Genomic DNA, 12,597 nt, shown 5'->3' on the forward strand with positions numbered 1-12,597 from the left:
GTGGAAGGCCAACTCGGCCGGGTTCTGTTTCCTTTACAGGGACAACATCTTCCACTGCACCTTAAAGCAGCAGGATAACTTAGGGGGTGCAGAGCAGGTTGTATGGCACACAGGTCTTTTCTCCAACACCTTGCTGCCACCTTAAGTATCTGCTGCCTGAGGCAACTGCTTCACTTTGTCTAATGATAGGGCCGGCCCTGCTTGGAGATCTATTGCAAATGACCCAGACATCTACTAGTGGATCCAAATCTACCTTCTGCCCACCTCTGCTCTGGAGTAATATTGCCTCTTAATTGCCTCTTCTCCAGGATTATCATACTCAGGTCCTTCAGCCTTTCCTCATAGGACTTGGTCTCCCAGCCCTTCACTGTCTTGTTACCCTCCTCTGGACACATTCCAGCTTGTCAATATTGTTCTTGAACTGCAGTGCAGAGAACTTCACATGGTACTCCAGGTTAGGTTTGATGCAGGAAGAATAAAGCAGTACCATGACTCTTTGTGATCTGGACACTGTGAACTGGTTTACACAGCTACCCAGGATTTAAACAAACACCCTGGGTAGCCGTGAACGAGTCGGAGCAAGTGAATGAGCATGCTGGCTCCAGTTGCCTGCCCACTCCTGCTGAGATAAAAAAACCCAGAGATGCTCTGTCCTTGGGTTGTTGTCCATGACATCTGAACCTGGAATTGTGGATTGTTGCAGGAGGAACAACACACACTTGTAACCCCTGGTTTGTTCTTGGGTTACAAATGTGGGAAGTTCAACCCACAATTCCAGGAGCATTCCTGGGTTGTTTAGCTCAACAGGAGTGGCTGGATGGCTAGGAGCCACTAGACTTCTCTGCTCCTGCTAGATTTACAATAATCCACAGTTTAACAAACTGTGGGTTGTTGCAACATGCGAACCGGGCTTGTACTTCTGTTGATGCAACACTAGCTTTTTCAGCCACTGCATCATACTGCTGACTCATGTTTAGTTTGTGGTCTCGTACAACCCCTAGATCCTTTTTATACGTCAAGCCAAGTGTCACCCATCCTGTATTTGTGCAACTGATTCTTCCTACCTAAATGCAGAACTATACATTTATCTCTGTTGAAATTCATTCTGTCAGTTTTAGCACAGTTCTCCATCCTGACAAAATCATCTTGAAGGCTGTTCCTGTCCTCTAAGGTATTTGCTCCCCTGTCCCATTTGCAAATTTGATGAACACACCCTCAGCACCTTCTAGGTTGACCACCTACGTATTGTCAAAAAAAGAGGAATTTCATCACCAAAACAGAGGACAAAAGAGGAAACCAGTTTGCATATGCAAATTTATACGTGTAAGTGCAAATTTAGAAATAATGACAAGAAATTAAACAGAAATACAATACAACTCACCATAGTAGAGAAGATTGACAAGGTGACCTGGGTCCCTACTGTGTCGTTTGCTGTCTATGTGCTAAGTGTTGATAGGAAACCTCAACACCCTTCCTTGCTCATCCTCCTCAGGGTTATTTGACTTTAAATTAGACTTAGACTGGACAGCTCTTCAAATAGCTTTTGAAATGCTTTAGACTTCTGCACTGAGAAGGAGTTTGGACTCAATGACCTTATAGGCCCCTTCCAACTCTACTATTCTATGATTCTAGAGGACTGTCCTCTCAGCTCTGCAAAACAGAGGAGTCTCCTCTTTGAAATAGGACACCTGGACTCCTTTAGCTTTATTAAGATGTTGAACAACACTGAGCCCAGGTAATTTGGCCAGGTGTCCTACTTTACAGTCCTCCATGTGAAGAGCTGACAGAGAACAGTCCTCTATTTGAAGCTGTCCCTTATTTGATGGACTGCCTAATCCAAGTCTGTTCTGAAGTTGAAGAACCATAAGAAGGAAGAGCAGGGAGGGACCTTGGAGTGGCCTATAAAGACATAGCACCTGGACAGCAGATTGAGCAAGCAGCCAGGTCACCCAGTCAGTCTCCCTCACTATGGGGAAATGAACTGAATTTCTATTTAAGTTACAGTTATTATTTCTAAATTTGCATCTATGTATATACACTAGCACATGCAAATGTCATGCAAATTGGCGTCCTCTTTTTTTGGTGATGCATTTCGTCTTTTTCTTTTATTTTGGCAAAGGAAGGGAAACAAAATTGTGAGAATGAGATGACGACAGAATGAACAACGTCTGACAATCTGCAAAACACAGACAGAACAGGTTTAACAATATCCATACACCCCTGCTTATAGCACCAAATCTGCATCTAGGCATGCACAACTAGTACTGCTGGACAACTAGCAGTGGCCTTGGACAAGAATGCGTCTGCCCATATGCATCAAAAGGCACGTCCAACCAGGTTGATGGGCCTGGATGAGCATTGCAAAAGCAGATGTGCATCCAGGTACAGATTTGCACCAACATAAGCTGCACACACACAACCCTGCTTCTGCATGCAGCACCCCACCCATGAAGAATCGGAGCACCTCTCCATTTTTTCTTTCTTACATTTCCTTATTAGCTCTCTTATTATTATTATTATTATTATTATTATTATTATTTATTTATTTATATAGCACCATCAATGTACCATGGTGCTGTACAGATTACTCTTCTTTTATCCTTCACTATGTACTCATTTTCAATGAAGAAAAACATGTTTTGGGGTCAAGTTTAATGGCTTCAATTTATTGTCTTATATTTGGGATGTATCCCCATCAAAATAATTCCCTGTGGCTTGATCAATGTGATGGGAAAGCAGTTGGCTGCAGAAGCTGGCTGTGCACAGAGCTGATTGCAGGGACTACCGTGGTCAACCTGAAGCAGTTTTTGAAATATTTTAAGAAGTGTATTCTGCTTCCCCCATTTTTCCCCCTAAAGGGAGACATGTCAACACTGAATTGAATAAATGTTCATATGGTGCCTACAGAGCAATGCTAACTTTGTCCCTATGGTGCAGGAGAACTACTGTTCTCCCAGAGGGCCTTCTCTTCTGCTGCTCCCAGACTGTGGAATGGCCTGCCAGAGGAGACACGTCAACTTAACAGTCTATTAGCATTTAAGAAAGCAATTAAGACTGATCTCTTCCAGCAGGCCTATCCAGTGGAATTTTAGGATGTTTTTAGGATGTTTTAGGATGTTTTTAGGATGTTTTAGGATGTTTTAACAATGTATATTATGTTATAATTCAGTTTTATGTATTTTATATTTGCTGCTGTTCCCCGCTTCGATCAGAATAGAGAGGCGGGTAAGAATTATTATTATTATTATTATTATTATTATTATTATTATTATTATTATTATTATTGCAGGGGGTAAGGTGCTTTGGATCCGCAGATCCAAAACCCTCTAGCCAGAAGATCTAGGAGGTAGGAGTGTGCTCTTAACTATTTCTTTAAAAAGCAGACACCCCACCTAAAGCGAAGGGGAAGAGGCAGGCCAACCACTGAATCAGCCGATACATTTTTTGTGTGAAATGGGTTGTGAAAGTGAGAGGAAACCAGGCTTGAACCACAGGAGGAAAAGTCGCATCAAGTCCTGATTTGTATGTGTGCCTGTATGTACTTTTGAGTGTGCCATTATTTGCATGTCCTTGTTTCCTTTCCTGTTCCCCTTTTTTATTTTCCAAATACATATATGGTTTGCTTTGGACATGTCTCATTTTTTGTAAAGCACCTCAGAGCCTACTGTGGATCTCTCTGCTGTCCTGAGACTCCTTGAGTAAGCCTCTGACTTCTGCTGTCTGTGCTGCTTATTTTAATATCCCATCAATGGGGTAGTCCTATGAGTTTCCTTCACAGCCTTAGGGCGTAATCCTATGCATGTTTAGACAGAAAATGGCTGAGAATGCTAGTTGTAGGACTTTTTCCTGTCAAAACATGCCTCGGATTGCACCTTTAATGTCCTTCCTTTGCCTAACCACAACTGAGAAGTGTCATGTCAGGGGGGAAAATCCATTCAATTTGGCTCCTTTATTTTTATTTTTTGGCCCTAGAGTGAGGTAGTGCTGTTTTTCCTCTTGCATTGGGCAGAATGTCCTTTTATGTTCTGTAGCCTATGTTGACACGAATTTAGTTAATCTTATTGTATAAAATCATTTCTGTTTGCGGAGGGATTATAAACTAGGGATTTTCCTCTGTTACAAGTTTACAATCTCCCTTCTGCCAAAACCATTTACCTCTCCTCTCCTTTAAAACCATGTGACGCCTCTCCTCAGATCCCTGGCATGCCATTCCTTTTCCATATCCTGCTCAAATGCCCTTCGCTTTTAACTTTTCCACAGCCTCGCCCCACTCTTCTTTCAGTTCCTGTTTTCCAGTATATGCTTGGCCATGAGCTTCCCACTCCAACACCACCGGCTTCTTCAGCTGCCATTAGGTCTCTTCCTCTAAAACAGGGGTGGGAAACATCAGGGCTGTAGCCCAAATCCTACCTTTCTGGGGTCTCAATTCAGTCCGCCTGGAACATGCCCCTTCCCCAGTCCCACCCTTTTCTCCCAATCACCGATGTAAAATGGCCTGGTTTTTCCAGTCCCCCCTCCCCCATTCAAAAAGGTTGAAATGCCTCTCCTAAACTGTAAACTAAAAGATGCTGGTATTCTGTCCCCACCCCTTTTCCTTTGGCTGCCACAATGCAGGGCCCAAGAGAGCTTCCTTTAAATGGAATTTGGCTCTTGGGCTGAAAGAGGTTCAACACCTAAACTAAAAGGTCACATTGGAGGTGACATGCAAGGCCTCTGCCTTGCTTGAGTCAGTGTGGTGAGCCAGTGTGGTGTAGTGGCTAAGGTGTTGGACTGGGAGTCGGGAGATCCGGGTTCTAGTCCCCACTCGGCCATGAAAACTCACTGGGTGACTATGGGCCAGTCACAGACTCTCAGCCCAACCTACCTCACAGGGTTGTTGTTGTTGTTGTGAGGTTAACATAGAGAAAAAAAGGTGGGATATAAATGTAATAAATAAATAAACCACCAATAAGTGCAGGCAAAACTGGGCTAGATGGATGAATACTTTCACCTAGTAAAAGGCAGTTCCCTGTGTTACCAGGTTTTGCCTGGGTTCATTAGAGGCCAGTATTTTGAAGGCAAAAGTTGGTAGCAGTACCTGGAAGGAAACTTTAACTGTAGTTCCAGGTGTATGTGGGCTGTTGGTGGTTTCCCACAGGCAAGGGAAAGGCACTCTGCACATGCTCCAAGGAACTCAGTGCTTTAGTATTACATTGACCATTTCTAAAGCTGAGCCCTGACACTGAAAATAGATTCTGGAGCTAAGCCCTGGAGGAGTTGAGGTAAGGGCAGTCTGCTGCCTCGATTACCACTTTTGAAATATCTGCCACAGCACAAACATCTTTACCACATCCTAGGTAAGTTTCTGTTACTGAGTTTTCCACATTGCCCGGAATAGTGAATCATGAAAGGCAAATATTATTTTATTTAAGCATAAATCTGCACAAAAGCTGGGGAACCACCAAATGATTGCTGGGCAAGGGAAAGGGGGAGGGGGCAGAGGAAGGATTATGGTCATCTGGAAAACCTTGAAGGGCCAGATTTGGCCCCTGGACCTGAGGTTCTGCACCCTTGGTTTAAACTGGAGATGACACCTGAGACCTTCTGTATGCAAAACAGGAGCTCTATCACCACTCTATAGTCCGGAGCTATGGTTGATTGGGGGCAGAGTATGGAGGTTCAAGGGCAGGGACAGAGGAGAAGAGGAGGAGTCAGCACAGAACCTGGTGGATTATGGGTAGAGTCTGCCACAATTGGGAATCTCCCAAACTGATTACATAACAGAACACACTTTCACTGGTTGGATGGCAAAAATAATGGCAGGTATTTCCAAGGCCAATGACAGTCATCGATCTACCTCACAGGGTTGTTGGGCTCCTTGCAGAAAGAGACAGGATATAAATGTCACAGATAAATATTTGTTGTTTTTGCTTGTTTTCTATGCCCTGTGGAGGACCATTGGTACAAGACAACACACCAAGGAGGACTAAGGTTTCAACGGCACTGTTGACCTGGCATGCCAGAGATGTCATTTAAACTCTTGGAGAAACTTTCTTGCTAATTGATTACTCCTGATGCATCTCTCTCCAGGCCTTTTATAGGCCTGTCTCTTAACACAATACAATGAGGCCAGCCTCCATGGGGGCAAGAGAATTTTTAATTAATGCTTACGCAGCATTCAGGAAATGGGACGGGTTATACAACAGCTCAGAGCTATTATCCTAAATGGCATTGGCAGTGAGAGCCAGCAGCCTCAGGTGGCCAGGCATGTGAGATTGCAGCCTGCTGCTGCGTGTAGAGATCACGGCTAGCCTAGGCTTCAGAAGACTTTGGTTCACTTTCTATCTCTGAGTGGCAAATCAAACATATGGACTGTAGCTGGAATGAGGGCACTGTGCCTGGAGCCAGAAGACACCTGGAGGTCAACTTTGGATGGGAAAGAGGGAGTGGGTGGGCTAGGAGGTTCCCTGCCCTATTGCCAAAGTCCATGACAGTAGCCGCTTCTTGTGCTCATTAAACTAGGGGTACAAATCTGGCCCTTGGGGGTGAACCCAGAAGGCCATGCTCCCTTCTGTGGACCCCACCTCCTTTCCGCCAACCGCCGATTGTTTAACTGTTGCCTGGCTCTTGAGCATGTTTTCGCCCATTCTAAAAGGTCGAAATGCCTCTCTTAGGGTTCATCTACACCAAGCAGGATATTCCACTATGAAAGTGGTATATAAAAGGCAGGAGCCACACTACTGCTTTGTAGTGTTATTGAAGCGCACTGCAGGATCTACACTACTGCTTCATAGTGGTACTGAAGTGCACTGACAACTGTTGGGGCCCATGACACATCTACACCAAGCAGGATATAACACTATGAAAGTGGTATAAAAGCGGTATACGGTATGTGTCATGGGCCCCAACAGCTGACAGTGCACTTCAATACCACTACAAAGCAGTAGTGTGGCTCCTGCCTTTTATATACCACTTTCATACTGCAAAATCCTGCTTGGTGTAGATGAGCCCTTAGTTACTGGCAGGAAGAGCTTTCGGCTAAATTATGCTGGTATTTTGGCTCTGCTCCTTTGGCCCCTGGAATGCAGCCCCCAAGAACGTCTCTAGAATGGAATTTGGCCCTTGGCCTGAAAGAGGTTCTACATACCTGCTATAAACCAAGATGTTTATATATCTATATCAAGGTCAGTTTCCCTTTTGCTTTTTTAATACAAATTAGTAGGTTGTTTCATTTAGGGTTTCTAACTCTTGAAATCAACATTTCTGGTACATGGAAGGGAACTGGAGGTAAGGCCCACAACAAATTCAGTGGTGAAGAGCTGGTGGGTTGGGGTCAGAATTCAGCAGTTGTTAGCAGGTCCAAGGGCAGATCCTGGTGCAAATTTCACAATTCATTTACAGTGCACAGCTTGAAACAATAGTGAGTGAATGTCCTTGCCCCCTTTTTATTATTATGTATTATTTATTATAAATGTTGTTATCCCATCCTTCAAGAAAAATGTCATGGGTGGTTTACATAAAGCAAAATTCAAAAACAATTAAGATGCAAATATTGCAAATCAGAACTGATCGAGGGAAATATCCAACAGTGCATGCCACTAGGGTTTTTCAAGTTGTGTGAACAGGAAGCAATGCTTGGGCAATGTCAACAGCTGTTGCTAGCGTGGCGGTTTTCCCAGGAAATTTGTTCCGCTAGCAAGCATTGTGGATGTTGTGGAAACATTAGTTTCTGCTAGCACAACGTTAATAGCACTGGCAGCTGGATCCTTCCCACAAGAACGAAAGGGTTCTATGATCCTTAAACTGGATAAAAATGATCTACATTGTGTCTTAAAAGCCTGGGGAAACAGAAGGATCTTTGCCTGGTGCCAAAAGGTGCCAAGTGAACCTCTCTGGAGAGAACATCCCATAATTGTGGCACCAATGCTGGGAAAGCCCTTGCCCTGGTAGCCACATGCCTCACCTCAGACAGTGAAGATGCTTGCAAAAGGCCCTCTGCTGAAGACCCTCAAATTGCCAGGCTGGTACGGATGTCCAGGTTTTGTTAAATCTGTTCTGTTTGTGTTTCAGATTGTCAGGTGTCTTTTGTTCCATCGTCCGCTCACTGATTAAATCAGATTTTTTTTAACCAGAATTGTGTCCTACTGGCAATAATTCGCTTTAATGCTAATGCACACTTGCAAATCCCCACCAAAAATGAAAAAATGTTGGGGGGTGGGGATTTGACTTGGGAAAAGCCAGTCCACTGCGGAATCCGTAGGTCGGATTCATAGAAAATCCAAACTCCTTTGAATCCATTGTGGATTTCTCCAAAATCCTAACAGGTTGGTCCTTCGAGTGTCTCTTGGTCCTAAGCTGTAAAAGGCTTCAAAGGTCAAAACCAGAACTTTAAATTGGTCCGAGAAATAGACTGTGAGGGAGCCAGCCAGCGCAACAATTCATTTGCTTTTCTGGCAAATGGCCAGTGGGGATGGAGGGACTGAATGTGTAAGTCCCCTGCTCCAAAGTTGTTACAATGGAACCCTTTTTCTTTTTTAGTTCCGCTTTCATTATTTGACTAATAAAATGGCTTTTTATGACAGGTGGTATGTGTTGAGATGTGAAGAGGGCCTTTGGACACTGCTAATGTCGTATTTCTCAGAAGAATAGGGAGCCACTTCTCAAATGCCCGTAACTTCAGGGCGTCTGGTGTGGAAGCAGGTTCTGGCGTAATCTAATACTTTCTCATGCCTTCCTTCTGCGCCGTGCATTTCATTATTCATTATTTCATTATTCATTATTTCATTATTCAGCTTCCGGCGGGCTATTCAAAGCAGGACTAGCCTCTTCATAAAACATGTTTAAGGCCGCAAGGGATAAGGAAATACAGTCTTATCCAATTATTGTATGGTTGGCAATACCATCAAAATCTGTGGGCTCACTCTTTTGTTTAACCGGAAAATCCTCTGGAATTTGCAAGTTTGATCAACTGTACAGTGGGCAAAGCTGTACTCTTCCACTCCCTGAAATACATTCAATAACTCAAGAGCCAAATGAGTGGGTTTTTTAAAAAGGTGAAATGCAGCTGCTGCCTCGGCCTCCCAATTCAAACTGGGATGGGATGGTTTTCCCACCCTCCCAATGAGCCTTGCAACCCACCAAGCCCTTCCAGAGTCAGCTCATCCACGAGGTGACCAGTTCTGGCACATGCTTTGCAGCAACTGATTCGTAGGATGGGGGAAGGGTTAGAAGGACTCATCATCTCAGCTGTCTGGCCGGGGATGGAAAAGCCATGTTGTCTTAGTCAGCTGGCAACTAACAATCTCAGGAACAGGTGACAACCAAAGCCTAGTTTTACACGGTACAGTCGAGAGTACTTCCTCATGGACAGCTCCTAGCGCTACCAGGGGCTGTCTATATGCCCTGTATACTCTGTGGTGGCTGCGCAGTGGCGCTGCATTGTTATGATGTAGCCACCAACTCGCACCCACCATGTACTTTTTCCTCAGAACTGTACACTTTAAAAGTCGCTGACTTACCATGACTTTATTTACTCCAAGGACATCACCTTCATTGTTCGTCTGTCAGTGATGACCTTGCTTTACATCAAGACCTTAGGTAGGTCAGGAGGATGCGCGGGAAGGCCGGGCAGAGAGCAGGGGGCAGGCTCAATGAGATGAATGGCTGCCGGAGCTGCCCGGAAGGCCCGCGCTCCCTCTTGCCATGGGGATTTGTCATTTTCACCCCGCAGCTGCGATGCCACGGGGTTTTGAAGGCGGGAGCGGCAAAGCAGCAAGACACATATATACCAGTCAGAAGACGTCCTGCAGCTCTCCTGTCTTTCCCTCATCCACAGATTTTTTTGTAGTATGCAAGAAAATGGGGAAATCAGTGGGGAAACCCCAGAGGGAGACAAGTGGAAGTTGGTGTCAGCACCCCTGTAAAATCCAGTGAACGAGGCGGCGCGATTGCACAATAAAAGCCTCATCTGGAAGCCCACAAAGTCCTAGTTTTACAACAAATTTCTAGCAAAATGTTCATCATTGTTATGATGGGAAATCCTGTTGTAAGGGGCAGTTCGTCTCCGTGGACCTACAGGCATATTATGCACTTAGGTACTGAGATGGGGGGAAATCCTGTTTCCTATTCCTGGTTGAATCAAGCTTCCCTCTTCATCGGTATGCCCCAATCTGGGTTACATTTCTTGATCACACTACAGTGTGACGGAATGTGGAGGGGGCCAGGTCACAAATATGTATTCACAACTCCTCCGTGAAATCCAATTGTCACTTCCTGGAGCCTCTAACAACCATGTTCACAGTACTGATCCAACCCAGTTCCAAACTTATTTAATTGTCGAGGTTCCCAGCCAAGAAGCTCTGGGAACTGTTGTCCCACAAAAAGACTGGCAACTCCTTTCATAGTGAACTCATCAAACAGCTCCTAAGATTCTTTGCAGGAAGGCACGTGAGTTCAACCAGCATCCATACAGCAACCTGGTGCCCTCCAGATGCTGGCTGGATCTGGGGGGGATTATAGTCCATGACACCTGGAGGGCATCATGTCGGGGGAAAGCTGTGATATGGTACAACAACAAAAACAATTTGCATCTATATAGTGCTTCTAGAGTATTCAAAGCACTTTATCTATACCGTATCAGTAAATCCTTACAACAACCCTGTAAGATAAGTCAGTATTTTTCATCCCGTATTGTAGATGGCTGAGAGAGAGCGGCTTGCTTAATATCACCTAATGTGTTCATGGTGGTGACATTTGAAGCAGGGACTTCCTGGTTCACAGCTCAATTGCTGATACACGCATTTGAATTTATAGCATTTCTGTAGGACATATCATTCCTCAGAGTAGTATAATTTGTAATTCAGAAGGAAATACAATTCTGGCTGTATCCTTGTGATGGAACCAATGCAGAGAGGCCTGGCCTCGTCCCATCCCATGGGCCAATGGGACACTAACCATGAAAAGCTATCATTACCATTCCTCCCTCCCATTCCTGGCACATGGTTTCAGACTCAGTCTAGCCAATTTACAGTGTTTAGAAGGGAGATATTTATTTATTATTTATTTATTTAAAACATTTGTATCCCGCCCTATATCACTAGGATCTCAGGGCAGTGTACAGTTAAAATCATACAATATAAAACAATAAATATACACAGCTAAATATAAATTAAACCATTAATCAAGTTAAAACCAATATATAATTTAAAAGCAGTAAAAACAATTAAAACGGAGCTCATCCTTATATCAGCTGCTAAGAGGTGGAACGCCTGGCTTGCAATTGAGAGCAGGTTTTGTGGCTTTCTAGCAACTACAACATGCTAGTCCTCAGTTCCTCCCTGCCCCCCTTCCCACAGATTCAGGAACACTGGCTGAGCAGCAGCAACAGAGGGATAACCCTCTCCTAAAGTGCCCCAATGGCTAGATTTCAGTTGAGGGAGAAGCAAGAAGGACCAGGCACTAGGTTTCATTCTAGGGAAAACTGAGACCCTGGCTGTGTTCTGGCACAGGGCAAAATATGAACTGAAGCAGAATCACAATGACGTTTTCAACATGCCAGTTCTGTAAAAGTAATTACCAGATAAGTCATCACCCCTCCACCCCTTTTCATTCCTCTTGGCATGGCTCCCGCGCCTGTATTAATGCATATCAGACAGAAATCCAGCATGTCACAATTTTTGGAAGGGAGAAGCAGTGGCAGACATAGCCTTACCGGTTGAACTTCTGCCTGCTGGTAAAGGCATATGAGGCCTGGAAATAAAGGAAAGCAGCCAAGTTTGTGGCCAGCTCACATCAATGAGGAGAATCCCTGGTTGTGGCCAACAGGGGAATATGGGCCACTGAGAGGCATAGCCCAGGAAAGAGCAAGGTTTCCTGCTATAGGCTGGGCCTCTCTCTTTTCCCTAGAGGAAAAGGACTCACCTGGAATTCTTCAGCCAGCTGCCCCTTCTCCTGCCCTGCCTTAGCCTCCACTCGGGCTAGGAAGCCCTTCAGGTTCTCTGCACAGCGACTCATCCCTCTGCTCAAGGGAGGGATTGATGCAGAGTTGGAACTGAAGGCTACAAAATGCTAAGAGGAAGTTCAGGTCCTTGCACCACGCCCCCCTGTCTGGCACTTTGCCCTCTCTTGGGAAAGGCAAGGTAGCTTTCCTGCACACAATGAGCAGGGCGTGAACTCCAGGCACCTGAGAGGCACGGCCCAGGCGGCAACAGCAAAAACCAGCATGGCTTTTCTTCCAAACTCTCTCTCTCTCTCTTTCCCCTGATTGGGAACCATTATTCTGCATCTGTGATTCCTGCAACAATGCCCATGGGGCAGCTATAGCTCAAAATGTGAGCACTGATAAACACTGTTTGGAAAACTGATTCCACACCTGTTTTTCTAGAAGTAAGTCCTACTGGTTGAAAGGGATTCAGATGCTTCCAGAGCCTTGTATCACATGATCACCCTGACTCCGGGGTCGTCTTGACAGCGTGGCTTTGCCGCTCATTTGTTGGGAGCAGCAAATCTCTACTGAAAGAGGGATGTGGGTTTTCTAGGCAGCACCGGCAAGCATTAAATTCACTGGGACCACCCCCTGCCTGGACTTCCTGCCTGGACTTTCTGTCCATCCCCCTGACC

General features: G+C 45.0%; 1 protein-coding gene across 1 annotated transcript in view; it reads right to left on the minus strand.

Moving 5' to 3' along the window:
• Positions 1–12,033, minus strand: part of PTPN18 (protein tyrosine phosphatase non-receptor type 18) — a 60,182-nt gene extending 48,149 nt beyond the window's left edge. Inside the window, exon 1 of the mRNA XM_063119549.1 lies at positions 11,899–12,033. Within this exon, the coding sequence (XP_062975619.1) occupies positions 11,899–11,991 (93 nt within the window). The 5' untranslated portion in view covers positions 11,992–12,033. The remainder of the gene's footprint in view (positions 1–11,898) is intronic.
• Positions 12,034–12,597: the final 564 nt, after the last annotated feature.

Source organism: Elgaria multicarinata, chromosome 3 (genome assembly GCF_023053635.1).
Source record: "Elgaria multicarinata webbii isolate HBS135686 ecotype San Diego chromosome 3, rElgMul1.1.pri, whole genome shotgun sequence".
NCBI lineage: Eukaryota > Metazoa > Chordata > Lepidosauria > Squamata > Anguidae > Elgaria > Elgaria multicarinata.